The sequence below is a fragment of the Penaeus vannamei genome, chromosome 18, assembly GCF_042767895.1.
Source record: "Penaeus vannamei isolate JL-2024 chromosome 18, ASM4276789v1, whole genome shotgun sequence".
NCBI lineage: Eukaryota > Metazoa > Arthropoda > Malacostraca > Decapoda > Penaeidae > Penaeus > Penaeus vannamei.
In genome coordinates this window covers 41106597-41119096 of record NC_091566.1, presented here as the reverse complement: position 1 = coordinate 41119096, position 12500 = coordinate 41106597, and the positions used below count along the sequence as shown (strand labels likewise).

Below are 12500 nucleotides of genomic sequence, written 5' to 3'. Positions count from 1 at the left end.
GCGTGTGTGCGTGTGCGTGTGCGTGTGCGTGTGCGTGTGCGTGTGCGTGTGCGATAATCTCTCTGCTTGGATATCTGTGTGTTATTTTATTGCTTGCCTCTCTGTGCATGGTCTTTTGCGCACATGATGTGACTGCTGGCATGTGTGATAGTCTTTGTGTGTTGTGTACGTCTGTGTCTGTGTTGTAGATTGATTCTGTGGTTGTATTATTAAGTGGTTTATTGTCAAAGTTCTTTGTTGATTACTACCTCTGATTCGTTTGTTTTGTTTGATAATATTTTCTTACCAATATGTAATGTTTAGAATATAATAATGTCAAAATTCGTAAAACATAAAAACTATTAGCGTTAATCCCAAATCCCCAACCTACCCCACTCTCCCTTCCTCACCCAACCTACCTTCTCCTCTTCCCCAACCTACATTTTCTTCTTCCTCCTCCTACCCCCAACGCATCCCATTCTCCCCTCCTCCTCTTCCTCCCACAACCTACCCCAACCTTCCCCACCTCCCTCAACCTCCCCCATTCTTCCCTCCTCTTCCTCCCCCCCAAATCTACCATCTTTTTCTTCTTTTTCCTCCTCCTCCTCTCTCCTCCTACCCCTCCCCCTTCCCCTTCCCCTTTCCCTTTCCCTTTCCCCTTCCCCCTCCTCCTCCTCCTCCTCCTCTTCCCCCTCCTACCCCTCCCCTCCCCTACCCCCTTCACCCTCCTCCCCCTACCCTACCCCCTACCCCCCCCTCCCCAGGCCGCGCGCGGAAGCCACGTCAAGCTGAGCATCGTCGACCTCCAGCTCCCCGTCCACGAGGACTCCTACCTGGTCGTCAACGAGGCAGGGGAGCCCTCCTACCCCCCCGCCACGACCCGGGTGTACCCAGGCGACGGGGGGAACGTGCCCAAGTCCTTCGTGTCCTTAGAGCACAAGCTGTCGGTCGTTCTGCAGGGGGACTTTATTACGGAGGTCACCATGAAGTACGAACTCTGTAAGTGGAGTGCGTGTGGTCGTCTTGCTTTTGTTGTTGTTAGGTGCGCATGCGAGTGTAGACAGACCGTATACACTTATCTGCGCATGCGCCATAAGACATCAGGTGTCGTCTGCACTGCTCTGAGTGGCACCCTAAATATAGAGACCACGCGCTTACACCGTTTATTGCAGGATATTACATTGTAATTCTTACAGATAACATTATCAAATAACTATATTAGTAATAACTATATTAGTTGCAAGGGCGGATGATTATAAACTGTATCGGTAAGCAGAGGACCATCATGGCTTTTTAGAAGAGCAGAGTTAACCTGATCTATAAGTTCCAATCATTTCGTAATTACTGATTATACACAAACAGAACAATTTACCAGATTTGCGTGTAATTTAGCTTTTATGGATAATTATAATTATGTTTCTCATAGTGTTGGTGATTAGATAGATTAGAATAATTTTATTAGGGATATGATGTTATTGCATAACTGTACAGGAATAAATCGGTATATAATTTCTTGCGTCACATTTGTTTTACCTTGTTATAGGCCTACAGCAATCTATATTTATGCGACACCTGCATAAATATAGATTTATATATACTCCCTTACATTAATACATTAATTATGTTATCTGTAAGTATTTCAATGTAATATACGCGTGGTCTTTATATTTCGGGTGCCGCTCAGTGCAGTGCAGACGACACATGATGTATTACGTGTATACGGTCTGTCTACACACGCATTTGTAAATTGCACACGGCCCATAAGTAGATTGCACACGGCCCATAGGTAGATTGCACACGGCCCATGGGTAGATTGCACACGGCCCATAGGTAGATTGCACACGGCCCATAAGTAAATTGTATACGGACCATAAGTTAAATTGCACACGGCCCATAAGTAAATTGCACACGGCCCATAGGTAGATTACACACGGCCCATGAGTAGATTGCACACGGCCCACAAGTAAATTACACACGACCCATAGACTGCACACAGCTCATCAGTAGATTGCACACGGCCCTTAAGTAGATTGCACACGGCCCTTAAGTAGATTGCACACGGCCCATCAGTAGATTGCACACGGCCCATCAGTAGATTGCACACGGCCCATAAGTAGATTGCACACGGCCCATAAGTAGATTGCACACGGCCCATAGGTAGATTGCACACGGCCCTTAAGTAGATTGCACACGGCCCTTAGGTAGATTGCACACGGCCTTAAGCAGATTGCACACGGCCCATAAGTAAATTACACATGGCCCATAAGTAGATTGCACACGGCCCATAAGTAAATTACACATGGCCCATAAGTAGATTGCACACGGCCCATAAGTAAATTACACATGGCCCATAAGTAGATTGCACACGGCCCATAAGTAAATTACACACGGCCCATAGGTAGATTGCACACGGCCCATAGGTAGATTGCACACGGCCCATCAGTAGATTGCACACGGCCCATCAGTAGATTGCACACGGCCCATAAGTGGAATGCACACGGCCCATAGGTAAATTACACACGGCCCATAGGTAGATTGCACACGGCCATTAAGTAGATTGCACGCGGCCCATCAGTAGATTGCACACGACCCTTAAATAGATTGCACACGACCCTTAAATAGATTGCACACGACCCAAATGTCGCTTGCATCAACAAAGGTCAAGATCTAATGCTGTCAGATGATTTCCGATCGAGAAAGGCCTTTGGCAAATTTAAGACGTTTTATGACCTGCGTCAGAAAAGGCTGCACTTTTAAGACTTTTTACTGCTTTTATTTTCCAAGAAATATTTAAGAGATTTTAAGACTTTTTAAGAATGCACCCGAACCCTGTACTATATCACTCATCAATGTGTGTGATTATCATTGTTGTTATTACTGTATTTAGTGTTGTATTAAGTGTTATAATCAGTTATATGTATATATCGCTACTGTATGTCAGCTGACATCGTTTATACGGTTATTAAACAAATATTTAAACCCCATTACTATCGCTAGAGCATTAGAAATCTTTAAATTATTAAAAAAAAAAAAATGAAATCCATATTCGAACGTAAGAAAGCTCAAGTGAAATAACTTGAATAACATTCTTAATTCTTCCTTCGTAGCCTTGCAACCGTCCTCCTTATTCCTTTATTTTCTTAAGTATTCTTATAACGATACTCAATTTCATTCACTCCCCCCCCCCCCCCCGTCTCCCAAATATTTTTACACCAACCCTCCCTGTCATTCACCCCGCCCCCCCCCCCACACACACACACTCTGCCAATATATCTTTATAACAACTCTCCCTCGTAACTGTACCCACCCCTTGGCCTCCCTTTCTCAAAGAATTTTTTTTTTATAACAACTCTCCTTCTTATAGCCTCCCACTCTTTCTTTTTCTATAAATATCTTTACACCAATTCTCCCTTTTAATTACCTCTTTTCTTAAAAGCCTCTCTTTCTCCCCAAAATATTCTTACACCAACCTTCCCTTATATAACCCCTTCCCCACTTTTTACACTTTCTCTTAGATATTCTTATAACAATCCTCCCTCTTATTCTTAATCTATCCTAAATATTCTTACACAAACTCTCCCTCATACAACCCACATTCTCTATCTTTCCCCAAAAAATATTTTTACAACCCTTCCTCTTCCTTAACTCCACTCTCTCTTTCCCCCCTATAAAAAATATTACACAAGCTCTCCCTCTTTTAATCCCCCTCCCCCCACAAGAAAAAAAGTATCTTGCACTAAGCCTCCCACGTACTCCCCCCCCCCCCCCAAAAAAAAAAATCTTATACAAGCTCTCTCTCTTTTAACCCTCACTCTCTCTTTCTCCCCCCCCCCCAAAAAAAAAAACATCTTACACTAACCCTCCCTTAAACAACCCACGTACTCTCCCCCCCAAAAAAAAAATATGTATATATATATTACACAACCTCTCCCTGTTATAACCCTCATTCTCTCTTTCTCCCCCCAAAAAAATCTTACACTAACTCTCCCTCATACAACCCACACACCCCTTTTTTATTTAAAAAATAATAATAATCTTACATAAGCTCTCCCTCTTATAACCCCCACTTCCTCTCTCTCTCTCCCACAGACGAGTGCACAGACAAGGACGAAGAGTGCGAGTACTGGGCGGTGAACGGAGAGTGCGAGAAGAACCCGTTGTGGATGAAGGTTTTCTGCAAGAAGTCCTGCCTTCAGTGCGGTAAGTGGGGTGGGGGGGGGGGGAGGTTTTGGTCTCTCTGTCTACAGGGGGGGGAGGAGGGGGGGTGTTATCGTTGCTGAAATTTCTTGTTGGATAATTGGATAATCTTGTTGGGTGTTGGATAATTGTTTGTTCATTGAGTTATTAGATGGTAGAGGGAGTTAAGTTTTTTTTTTGAGGGGGGAGGAGGGATAACCTCACATTCTTCTTTTTTTTACTTTGTTCTTTTTTTACATTATGAGTAAAAACGAATTATCGTAAATCAGATACTATGCTGATATCATTGCAATTAGATATTTTAATCGCAGTTTTACCATGCTTCGTGTTGCTATTTCACTAACTAATACTGTGTTCTGTTTTTTTTACTGCCATTATTCCATTTTAATAGACTTGCCATTAATAGTATAACTGGAATCATGATAAATTTAATCATCAGTATTTGTTATCATTCTCATTATCTTTCAAGTTAAACAACAGATATTCTTGCCGTTAATAAATGCTACTAGCACTCTTTACATTTTTCTTACGTCTCTCCGTGTAAAGAGCATTTCAAGGAGCCATTCTGTGTAACAATAACACCTTCTTTCCATTCTTTATATGCTCTCTTTTGCTCACCCTTTCCTCGTCTCCTTCTTCTCTCTTTTCGTCCGCATTCTCCTTCTCCGTCTTTTGTGCCTCGTTTTCTTTGGACGTCGGCGAAGTTTTCTGTGTCGAGTGAAAGGGGGGACTTAGCTGTTTCTTCCAAAAGAGGGGAAAAAAATATATAAGTATGTGTGTGTCTGTTTGTGTGTGTGTGTGTGTGTGTCTGTTGTGTGTGTGTGTCTGTTTGTGTGTGTGTGTGTGTGTGTGTCTGTTTGTGTGTGTGTGTGCGTGTGTGTGTGTGTGAATGCATATATATGTGTATGTCTGTCTGTCTGTATCAACTCTACCTCCACCAAGTTCTTAACGCGAGGCGCTCACTTCGCAGAGTTCACGACCCTCTGCGACGACAACCACAACGACTGCGAGTTCTGGGCGAGCCACGACCAGTGTGAGGAGAACTACCTGTGGATGCAAGTTCACTGCAAGCGCTCCTGTGGCCGATGCGGTAAGCTGCTGTGTGGATATCCCCTGTCTGTGTGGATAGAGGAAGGTTGATTTCTCGTTATAACTGATAATGTGTACTTAAGTCGTTTTGTTATTTTTTTAATATTATGTGGATATTTTTTTATGTATGTAGATTTTTTTTATGATGAGATTATGATAGATAGAAAGACTGTAAGGATGGAAACAGACAGACAAACAAAAAGACTGACTGACTGATTGAGAGAGACAGACAGACAATGACTGAAGGAGATATAGATGGAGAGAAGCAGACAGAGAGACGGGAAAAGGGAGAAACAGAGATAGTCGGAGAGAAATAGAGAAGTAAACCGAAAGATAGAAAGAGTCTGACGGAGAGATAGATAGAGGAACAGACCGACTGACAGAAAGACAGAGACCGAAGTAAACATGAATGGAGAGAAGGAAACTCTCTCTCTCTTTCACTCTCACACACACACACACACACACACACACACACACACACACACACACACACACACACACACACACACACACACACACACACACACACACACACACACACACACACACAGATAGACAGACACGCCCAAATAGACAGGGACACACACACACACACACAGAAAGAGAGAGATAGACAGACAGACACACCCAAACAGACAGACAGACAGACAAACCGACCAACAGCCGAACCGAAGCTGACGACGGCGCCCTCCTCCTCCCGCAGACGAGTGCTGGGACGCCAACATCCTGTGTCCCGAGTGGGCGAACCTCGGCGAGTGCGAAGGAAACCCGTCTTACATGAACCGCTTCTGCAGAAAGTCCTGTGGCCTCTGTCGTGAGTCGTCGGCTTTCGTGTGAAGCTTCCTTTTGTTGTCTTTCGCTTCTTTTGTTGCTTGTGTTCTTTTAATTTTTTTTTTTTTTTTCATTTCTCAAGTTTCGTTAGTATTATCAGTGTTTTTCTTTTTAATTCGTTTTTTATTCCCTTTTATTATTTTTCTTTTACTTCCTCTATTTCTTTATTTTTTCATTCTCTTTCTCTTATTTCGCATTCGCCAAATCATAAGTATAATAGTATTATAGTGTAGCTACCGATATTTAAGTATTTTGTACATCAATTTTGTTTTTTGCTTCTTTTTCTTTTGCCTTTTCCTTTCTCTTTGGAAGATTTACGAATTTGTTTGTATACTTATATTTGTATTCATTTATATATTTATTCTTTTTTTCTATTTTTTTACATGTGCTGAAATTATTTTTGCTTTATGGATGGTCATCTTAAATGTCCTTCTGCTTGGATTTGTACATTTCTCATTCCCGCTCTTACTCTTTCTCTCTCTGATGAAGCATATCTCTATCTTGTTGATTGTCTATCTATCTGTCTTTCACTCTTTCTCTCTGTCCTTCCCACCCACTATTTCCACGTCTTTTTTATCCTATCTCTTTCATCCGTTCCTTCTGCTCCAGTCTCTCCTACCCGTCCCACCAACCAGTTCTCTCTTTCTCTCCTTCTGTTCGTCCCTCTTTCCATTTCTCTTTCTCTCTCTCTCTCCTATCCGTCACACCCACCATTTTTCTTTCTCTCTCTCTCTCTCTCCTTCTATCGTTCCCTCTTAGCATTTTTCTCTCTCTCCTATCCGTCCTACCCACCATTGTTCTCTTTCCTTCTATCCGTCTCTCTCTCTCTCTCTCTCCCCTATACGTCTCTCTCCCCATTTCTATCCCTCTCTTTCCATCCGACAGTCAACCTCATCGCGACGACGCCGGAGCCCCCAGCTGGCCTCACTTCGGCGCCGTCGTTCCTCCCGACCGTCGCCGGGCCTCGCTCTACGACCACCGCCCCGACGACCACCACGGCGACGCCCCCGACGCTCACGCCCAAGCGCAGGCCGGGCAAGAAGGTCGTCCTCCCGTCGAGCCGCAAGAAGGACGACAAGGAGAACGAGACCTCGAAGCCCACCAAGACCAAGGTCGCGAAGCCCGAGAGGAAGCCCGACCTGGAGCAGTACGAGAAGAACGACGTGAACGGGATCGCGGAGGGCGCACGGAAGCCCAAGGTGTACGACCAGAATCAGCCCGCGAAGCCGCACGGGAAACCCAGAGTCAAGAAGCCCTTCAACAAGCCTCGGAGTCCAAAGCTGTTCAGGATGAACAATTCGGTTGTGGACCAGGGCCCCGAGGGAGGCAGACTGCCGGTGAACAGGAAGCTTCTGAAGGGCAACCAGACGCTGTCGTCTCAGCACAACAGACAGGGAGGCTCCCCTAGACCGAAAAAGAAGCCGGAGCAGGCGAGACCGAACCTCAAGGCTGAGAGCGGTCTGGACCAAGGACCTGCCACCGTTCGTGGCGAAAGGCCTCGCCACTCGCCCTGGCAGTCCAAGCCGAGAAAGGCGCTTCCTCATCCCAGGCCAACCACGACCCCGCCGCACGCGCCTCGTCACTCGGCCCTCAGATCAGATCCAGTCAGCGAGTCCAGCGAAAAGGCAGATGCAGGAAACGAAACGCTGGCGCACGGAGGGGACTTTAAGTCGCAAGGGCTCGCTGGAACGAAGGACGCCACCCGCAACGAGGCAGCCGTGCACCCACACGCCTGCAGAGACCGGCCAGGAGGATACATATGTGGAAGCATCAGCCCTTCCAGTAGCAAAGGAGGAAGGACGAACCCCTACATGAAGAGAAATCCAAACAACGCCGTTTTCAGAAGGAAAAACAACACAGCCAGCAGAAAGAATGCCAACGGGACAAAACTCCACGGCGGTCGCGTCAACATGAAGAAGCACAGGAGGCAGAAGAATCGCGGAAGATTACACAACAGAGACAACAAAGCTGGAAGGAACGTCACGGGCAGAGGCTTCCCGTCGACACACAAGCAGAAGAAGAAGTTTAAGAAAGGGAAGTGGAGAGGGCGCGACTGGAGGCACCGGTCGCGCCACCCGAGCAAGGGCGGCCAGGGGGGCCAGCGAGGCAACCAAGAGCCCTCTCAAGGAAGAGAAGCCCAGCAGGAAGAGGACATGGAGCGAGAGGCGGTGCGAGGACACCGCCGCTGGAACAGGAACAAGGGGTAAAGTGCGCAAGTCATTCATACAGTCAAAATTCTTGTGAAATATCTGCCGCAAATTTTGCTTTTCTCTTCAAGGTCATTAATGTTTTCCTATCCAACAGGAGACAGGCTGGACGAGTCCACCCAAAGAAGCACAAAGGAAGACGTCCTGGGCAGAACAGAACCAACAACACTACACAGTCAAACAGAACCCACGTACCGATCGCAACCCCAACTCCCTCAAAACCTCGCAAACAAACAAACCTTTCAGTCACTACCACAGAAACAACAATCACAACTACCCTTGCCCCTACTACATCTCAGATCCCACCTACTTCTAAATCTACCCAAGTCCCACCAGTCCCAACACCTACGGGACCTACCATACCCAAAATTGACTCACTAACCATTGATACCCCTACAACAGACTTACTCTCCACTGACTTACCCATCGTAGAGTCCTCTGTATCTCAGACGACCGTACCAGATGCCCCGGATTCTGTCTCGCCCAGACCTCACGTGACCACCAATTCGACAGCGAAACCCAGGCTGATCACAACTACTCCACGTAAATGAGTGTTATTGTTGTTTGAAATGTTTAGAGTCTGTTATCTCGGTATCGTTTACGTTCTTCTTTACTTGCTTATAATTAGACAGACCGGAACTATATCTTTAAATAGGTATAAAATACTTTATATGAAATTATTTAGAGAGGAAGAGGAAGCGAGCGATACCAAGTTTTCTATTTTGGTTTAAACACCGATCGATATATTTCTGAGGATTGCCTTCAATGAGATATAATAAATGAAAACAAATTGTATAATGCATTAATCAATTAGGTTTTCATTTAAATATGGTTACGCACCAAAGGTGAGAATTAGCTGCTGTTTTTTTTTCTAATCTTGCTATTTACTTGACGCCCTCCAGGCAACAACAGGACGGCGCCCACACGTCGGAAGAGTAAGCATTCCCGGAAAAAGGGTCAACGGCGCAGTTCTCACCAAGTTCCCAACCGCCAGCAGCCATCCACCACTGCGAGACCTTTCGCCCAAAACGCAACTGTTCCTCCGCCCAACAACAGCAACGTCGCTGGAGAAGGAACGGCCCTGGCTCCACAGGAAGAGCATCCCCACAGACACAACCACCACGGAAAGCGAGGGCGTCGACGCAAGATTGGCAAGGACGGAACGCAACACGGCGACAAGAAGAAAGGTTCTGGGCACAGGTTTGGTAAACTGGACCGCAACGCTACGCACTCCGGACAGCAAAGGCACAGAGGTGGAATGAGAAAAGTGGGCAAGAATAAACATAAATACAGAACAGGCAAACGCCATGGAAATGATGATTCTGTAGCTCGGCCAGGTGAGGGAAGGCTGCGCGTCGCGCATTATGGCAAGCAGGATGGTGAAGAGTCTCTTGACCAAGATGGCTTAGATTTTGACGACGCAGAAGATTCAGATGAGCAAGACAGCCCCCACAGCAAGAACAAGGAAAGTTCCAGAAAGGAGAAGGAAGACGAAACCCTAACTGAAGGACAGGATCATTCAGAACCCGAAGAAGATGACCGGCCTTCGGAAGTGGATGGAAGTAGAAGCAGACTTCACTCTAACGCCAAGAAGCACGCCAAGGGTAGACACGGACCTCGTCGAAATAAACCAAACACCTTAAAGCTAAACGATACGTCTAAAACCACTCTTCGTCGCAAAGGTAAGCACTTCCTCAAGCGCACAGGGAAAACCGGGAATCCCAGATATGGCAAATCCCGCCGGAACAAAAAGCCCCCCGGTTTCCACAAGAAGAACGCCACCATCGCCACCGCTCGTCCCTCGGCCATTGTCACGGGCTCCCCCGGCCTGCACGAGCAGAGCAAGGCCTCTGGAAGTAACGACATCACCGAGAACCACGTTTTGTCAACCGTAAAAGCGGGTCACCATCACCACTTGCCAGAGAGAAAGTCCCATCAGAGGGGAGGTCGACGCGAAGAGGAGCCCGAAAGCAATGCAATTCTTCCGTTCGATGTTGACAAAGACGGGGGAAGGAAGCAGGAGATGCAGCTGGATGCCACAAGCACCGTCTCTTCTCTAAATCTGGAGGAGTTCCCGACTCAGACAGAGGTGGAGAAAGACCATGGAGATAGAAGTGAGGATAGAACCAACATAGATAACGTAGGAAGAGGAGAGAGGAAAAACACAGGCGAAATTTTCAAGAAGGAAGAAGATGAAGGCGAAGCAGCAAATGAGGAAGGTGTCGCAGAAAGTAGTGAAGACGAAGGCAAAGAAGCAAAAGTGGACGCAGGGACGAGCGAAGACGCAGACACGGAGGAAGCGAATGAAGACGAACATAAAACAGACGCAGAGATAAGCAAAGACGAAGAAGATACTGCTCAAGAAAGGGCGCCAAGAAGGTCACCAGAAAAATACGCAGAATGGGGCATTGGACCGCTTAGACCCCCGTTAGTATCCTTTAGTTTTGTTATCTATGGAGATTTTTTAACAAAATTACTCTTAAACACAAGGTATTACAGAACGAGAATAAGATGATAATCAAGAAATTTTGCAAGGGTGCCAGATGAAGAGGTAAATGTTTACGACATACGATCATATTAGAAAGTTTCGTCACATTGTCAAAGGAACACAAGACCTAAGTAGCCTGTGTATCAAGTATTATCAATGTAATGACAATAATTAATATCACCACCACCATCAATCTTCACCAAGCGCCAACATTCACACGAAATAACAAGAACCCGTAAAAAAAAGAAGAAAAACATTCTCATGAAACCCCCTTCCCTCCCAGACACAGAAGCTCGCGGAGATCCCGTCCGGGTTGGAGGTTCCAGAAGACGTTTTACCGACGAGGCCACATCTACGAGGACATCCGAAGGAAGGAGAAGTTAGGGAGTGACTTCATCGCCAGACCGTCGATACAACCACCGAGTTACGAGGTAAAGATGAAAGTTATTTCCGTTTTGTGGTGATTTTGTGGCCTGTTTGTTGGGAAGACGGGGAGAGAGAGATGAGAAGGAGACCTTAGGTGAGTTTAGAAAACAGTGTTAGATAGAATAAGGTCGTAGTGGTAATGATTGTATTCTGGCCTTGAAGTTCGGAGACGAGATCGAGTGATTGGGAGAAGGGGAGAACCAGACACTAGCCCTGCAACAGTAGGGAAACAGATCGTAAATATTATATTGATAGTGTAATGATATTCAGACACAAGTTGTTTTGGCGTCCTTGTGTAGTTGCCTTACTCTAAAATAGGAAGGGAGGGTATTCTGCCTTTACGAATAATTATGAAATATATTTTTCGACTAACCGACACTAAAAGGGTTTAGTCAGAACGCGATTACCATAAAACATCAAAAGGCATCTTGGTCTAGATTCTTTTTTTACTCAAAATGTAGTGAATAAATGCATATTAATTCCTCCTTTTCCAATTTACGTTCGTTTCCTTTTTATATTCCAGAGAGGCTAGAGGAAGAAGACGATCCCATTTCGTTCGAGTGCAGGATACGACGGAAGACAGTGTGATGGTTATTCCTGTTTCCCTCGCTTCGTCGTCATCTTCTTTATTCTCTTCTGTTTCTTCGTGTTTTTAATCTTCTCCTTTCCCTTAAAGGCTTTCGTTCTTTTTCTGCCAGTGATTTCTGCTTTATATTTCCCATCCCTTTGGTTGTCCCTCTTGATTCTGTTAATAAGTTCCTATCACTGATCTTCTTACAATATTGCAGTGGGTTCGTCAAGAGAGAAAAGAAGAAAACGCTTTACAAATGAATGAATAGAAAAGAGAAAGAAAGAAAGATATGAATATATGGATAAAGAAAGAAAGAAGAGAAAAGGGATTTGGACAAGTTCTTTGAATTTCAGTAAATGAAATACACGAGAAATTTGTCTTTTAAAAAAAAGGTCTTCTGGTGATTCCTGAGTAGGTAATTTATCATAGATTTAAAGTACATTTGCATAGTATGTGTTCTATAGGATTACGCATGCATGTATGAATAATTGTGATAGGTGTGCATTGTACATAAAAAAAAAATGATAGCTGGCTCGGAAGTCAAGTATCTAAGCTAGCGACTGTTAGTACTTAGGTACTGTTAGTAGTCGTTTGTCCAAGTTTAACGAGTACCATTTCATACTAAAGTCGTCCGTTGCGTTTAATGCCTGTTTTTTAATGTTTCGCCAATGACAATACATGTAGTGAAGCTTTTGATGAGTGAGAATAATCT

At 45.1% G+C, this 12500-nt stretch overlaps 1 protein-coding gene across 1 annotated transcript in view; it reads left to right on the top strand.

The window, feature by feature from the left end:
* The window catches only part of LOC113821731 (serine/arginine repetitive matrix protein 2), a gene marked incomplete at its 5' end in the record, with an annotated part of 28274 nt that overhangs the window by 15500 nt on the left and 274 nt on the right, over positions 1–12500 (top strand). Inside the window, 9 exon segments of the mRNA XM_070133320.1 lie at positions 744–978; positions 4069–4179; positions 5147–5266; positions 5969–6079; positions 6982–8299; positions 8401–8846; positions 9206–10730; positions 11075–11222; positions 11741–12500. The exon segment at positions 11741–12500 is cut by the window's right edge and continues 274 nt beyond it. Coding sequence (XP_069989421.1) covers positions 744–978; positions 4069–4179; positions 5147–5266; positions 5969–6079; positions 6982–8299; positions 8401–8846; positions 9206–10730; positions 11075–11222; positions 11741–11749 — 4023 coding nt within the window.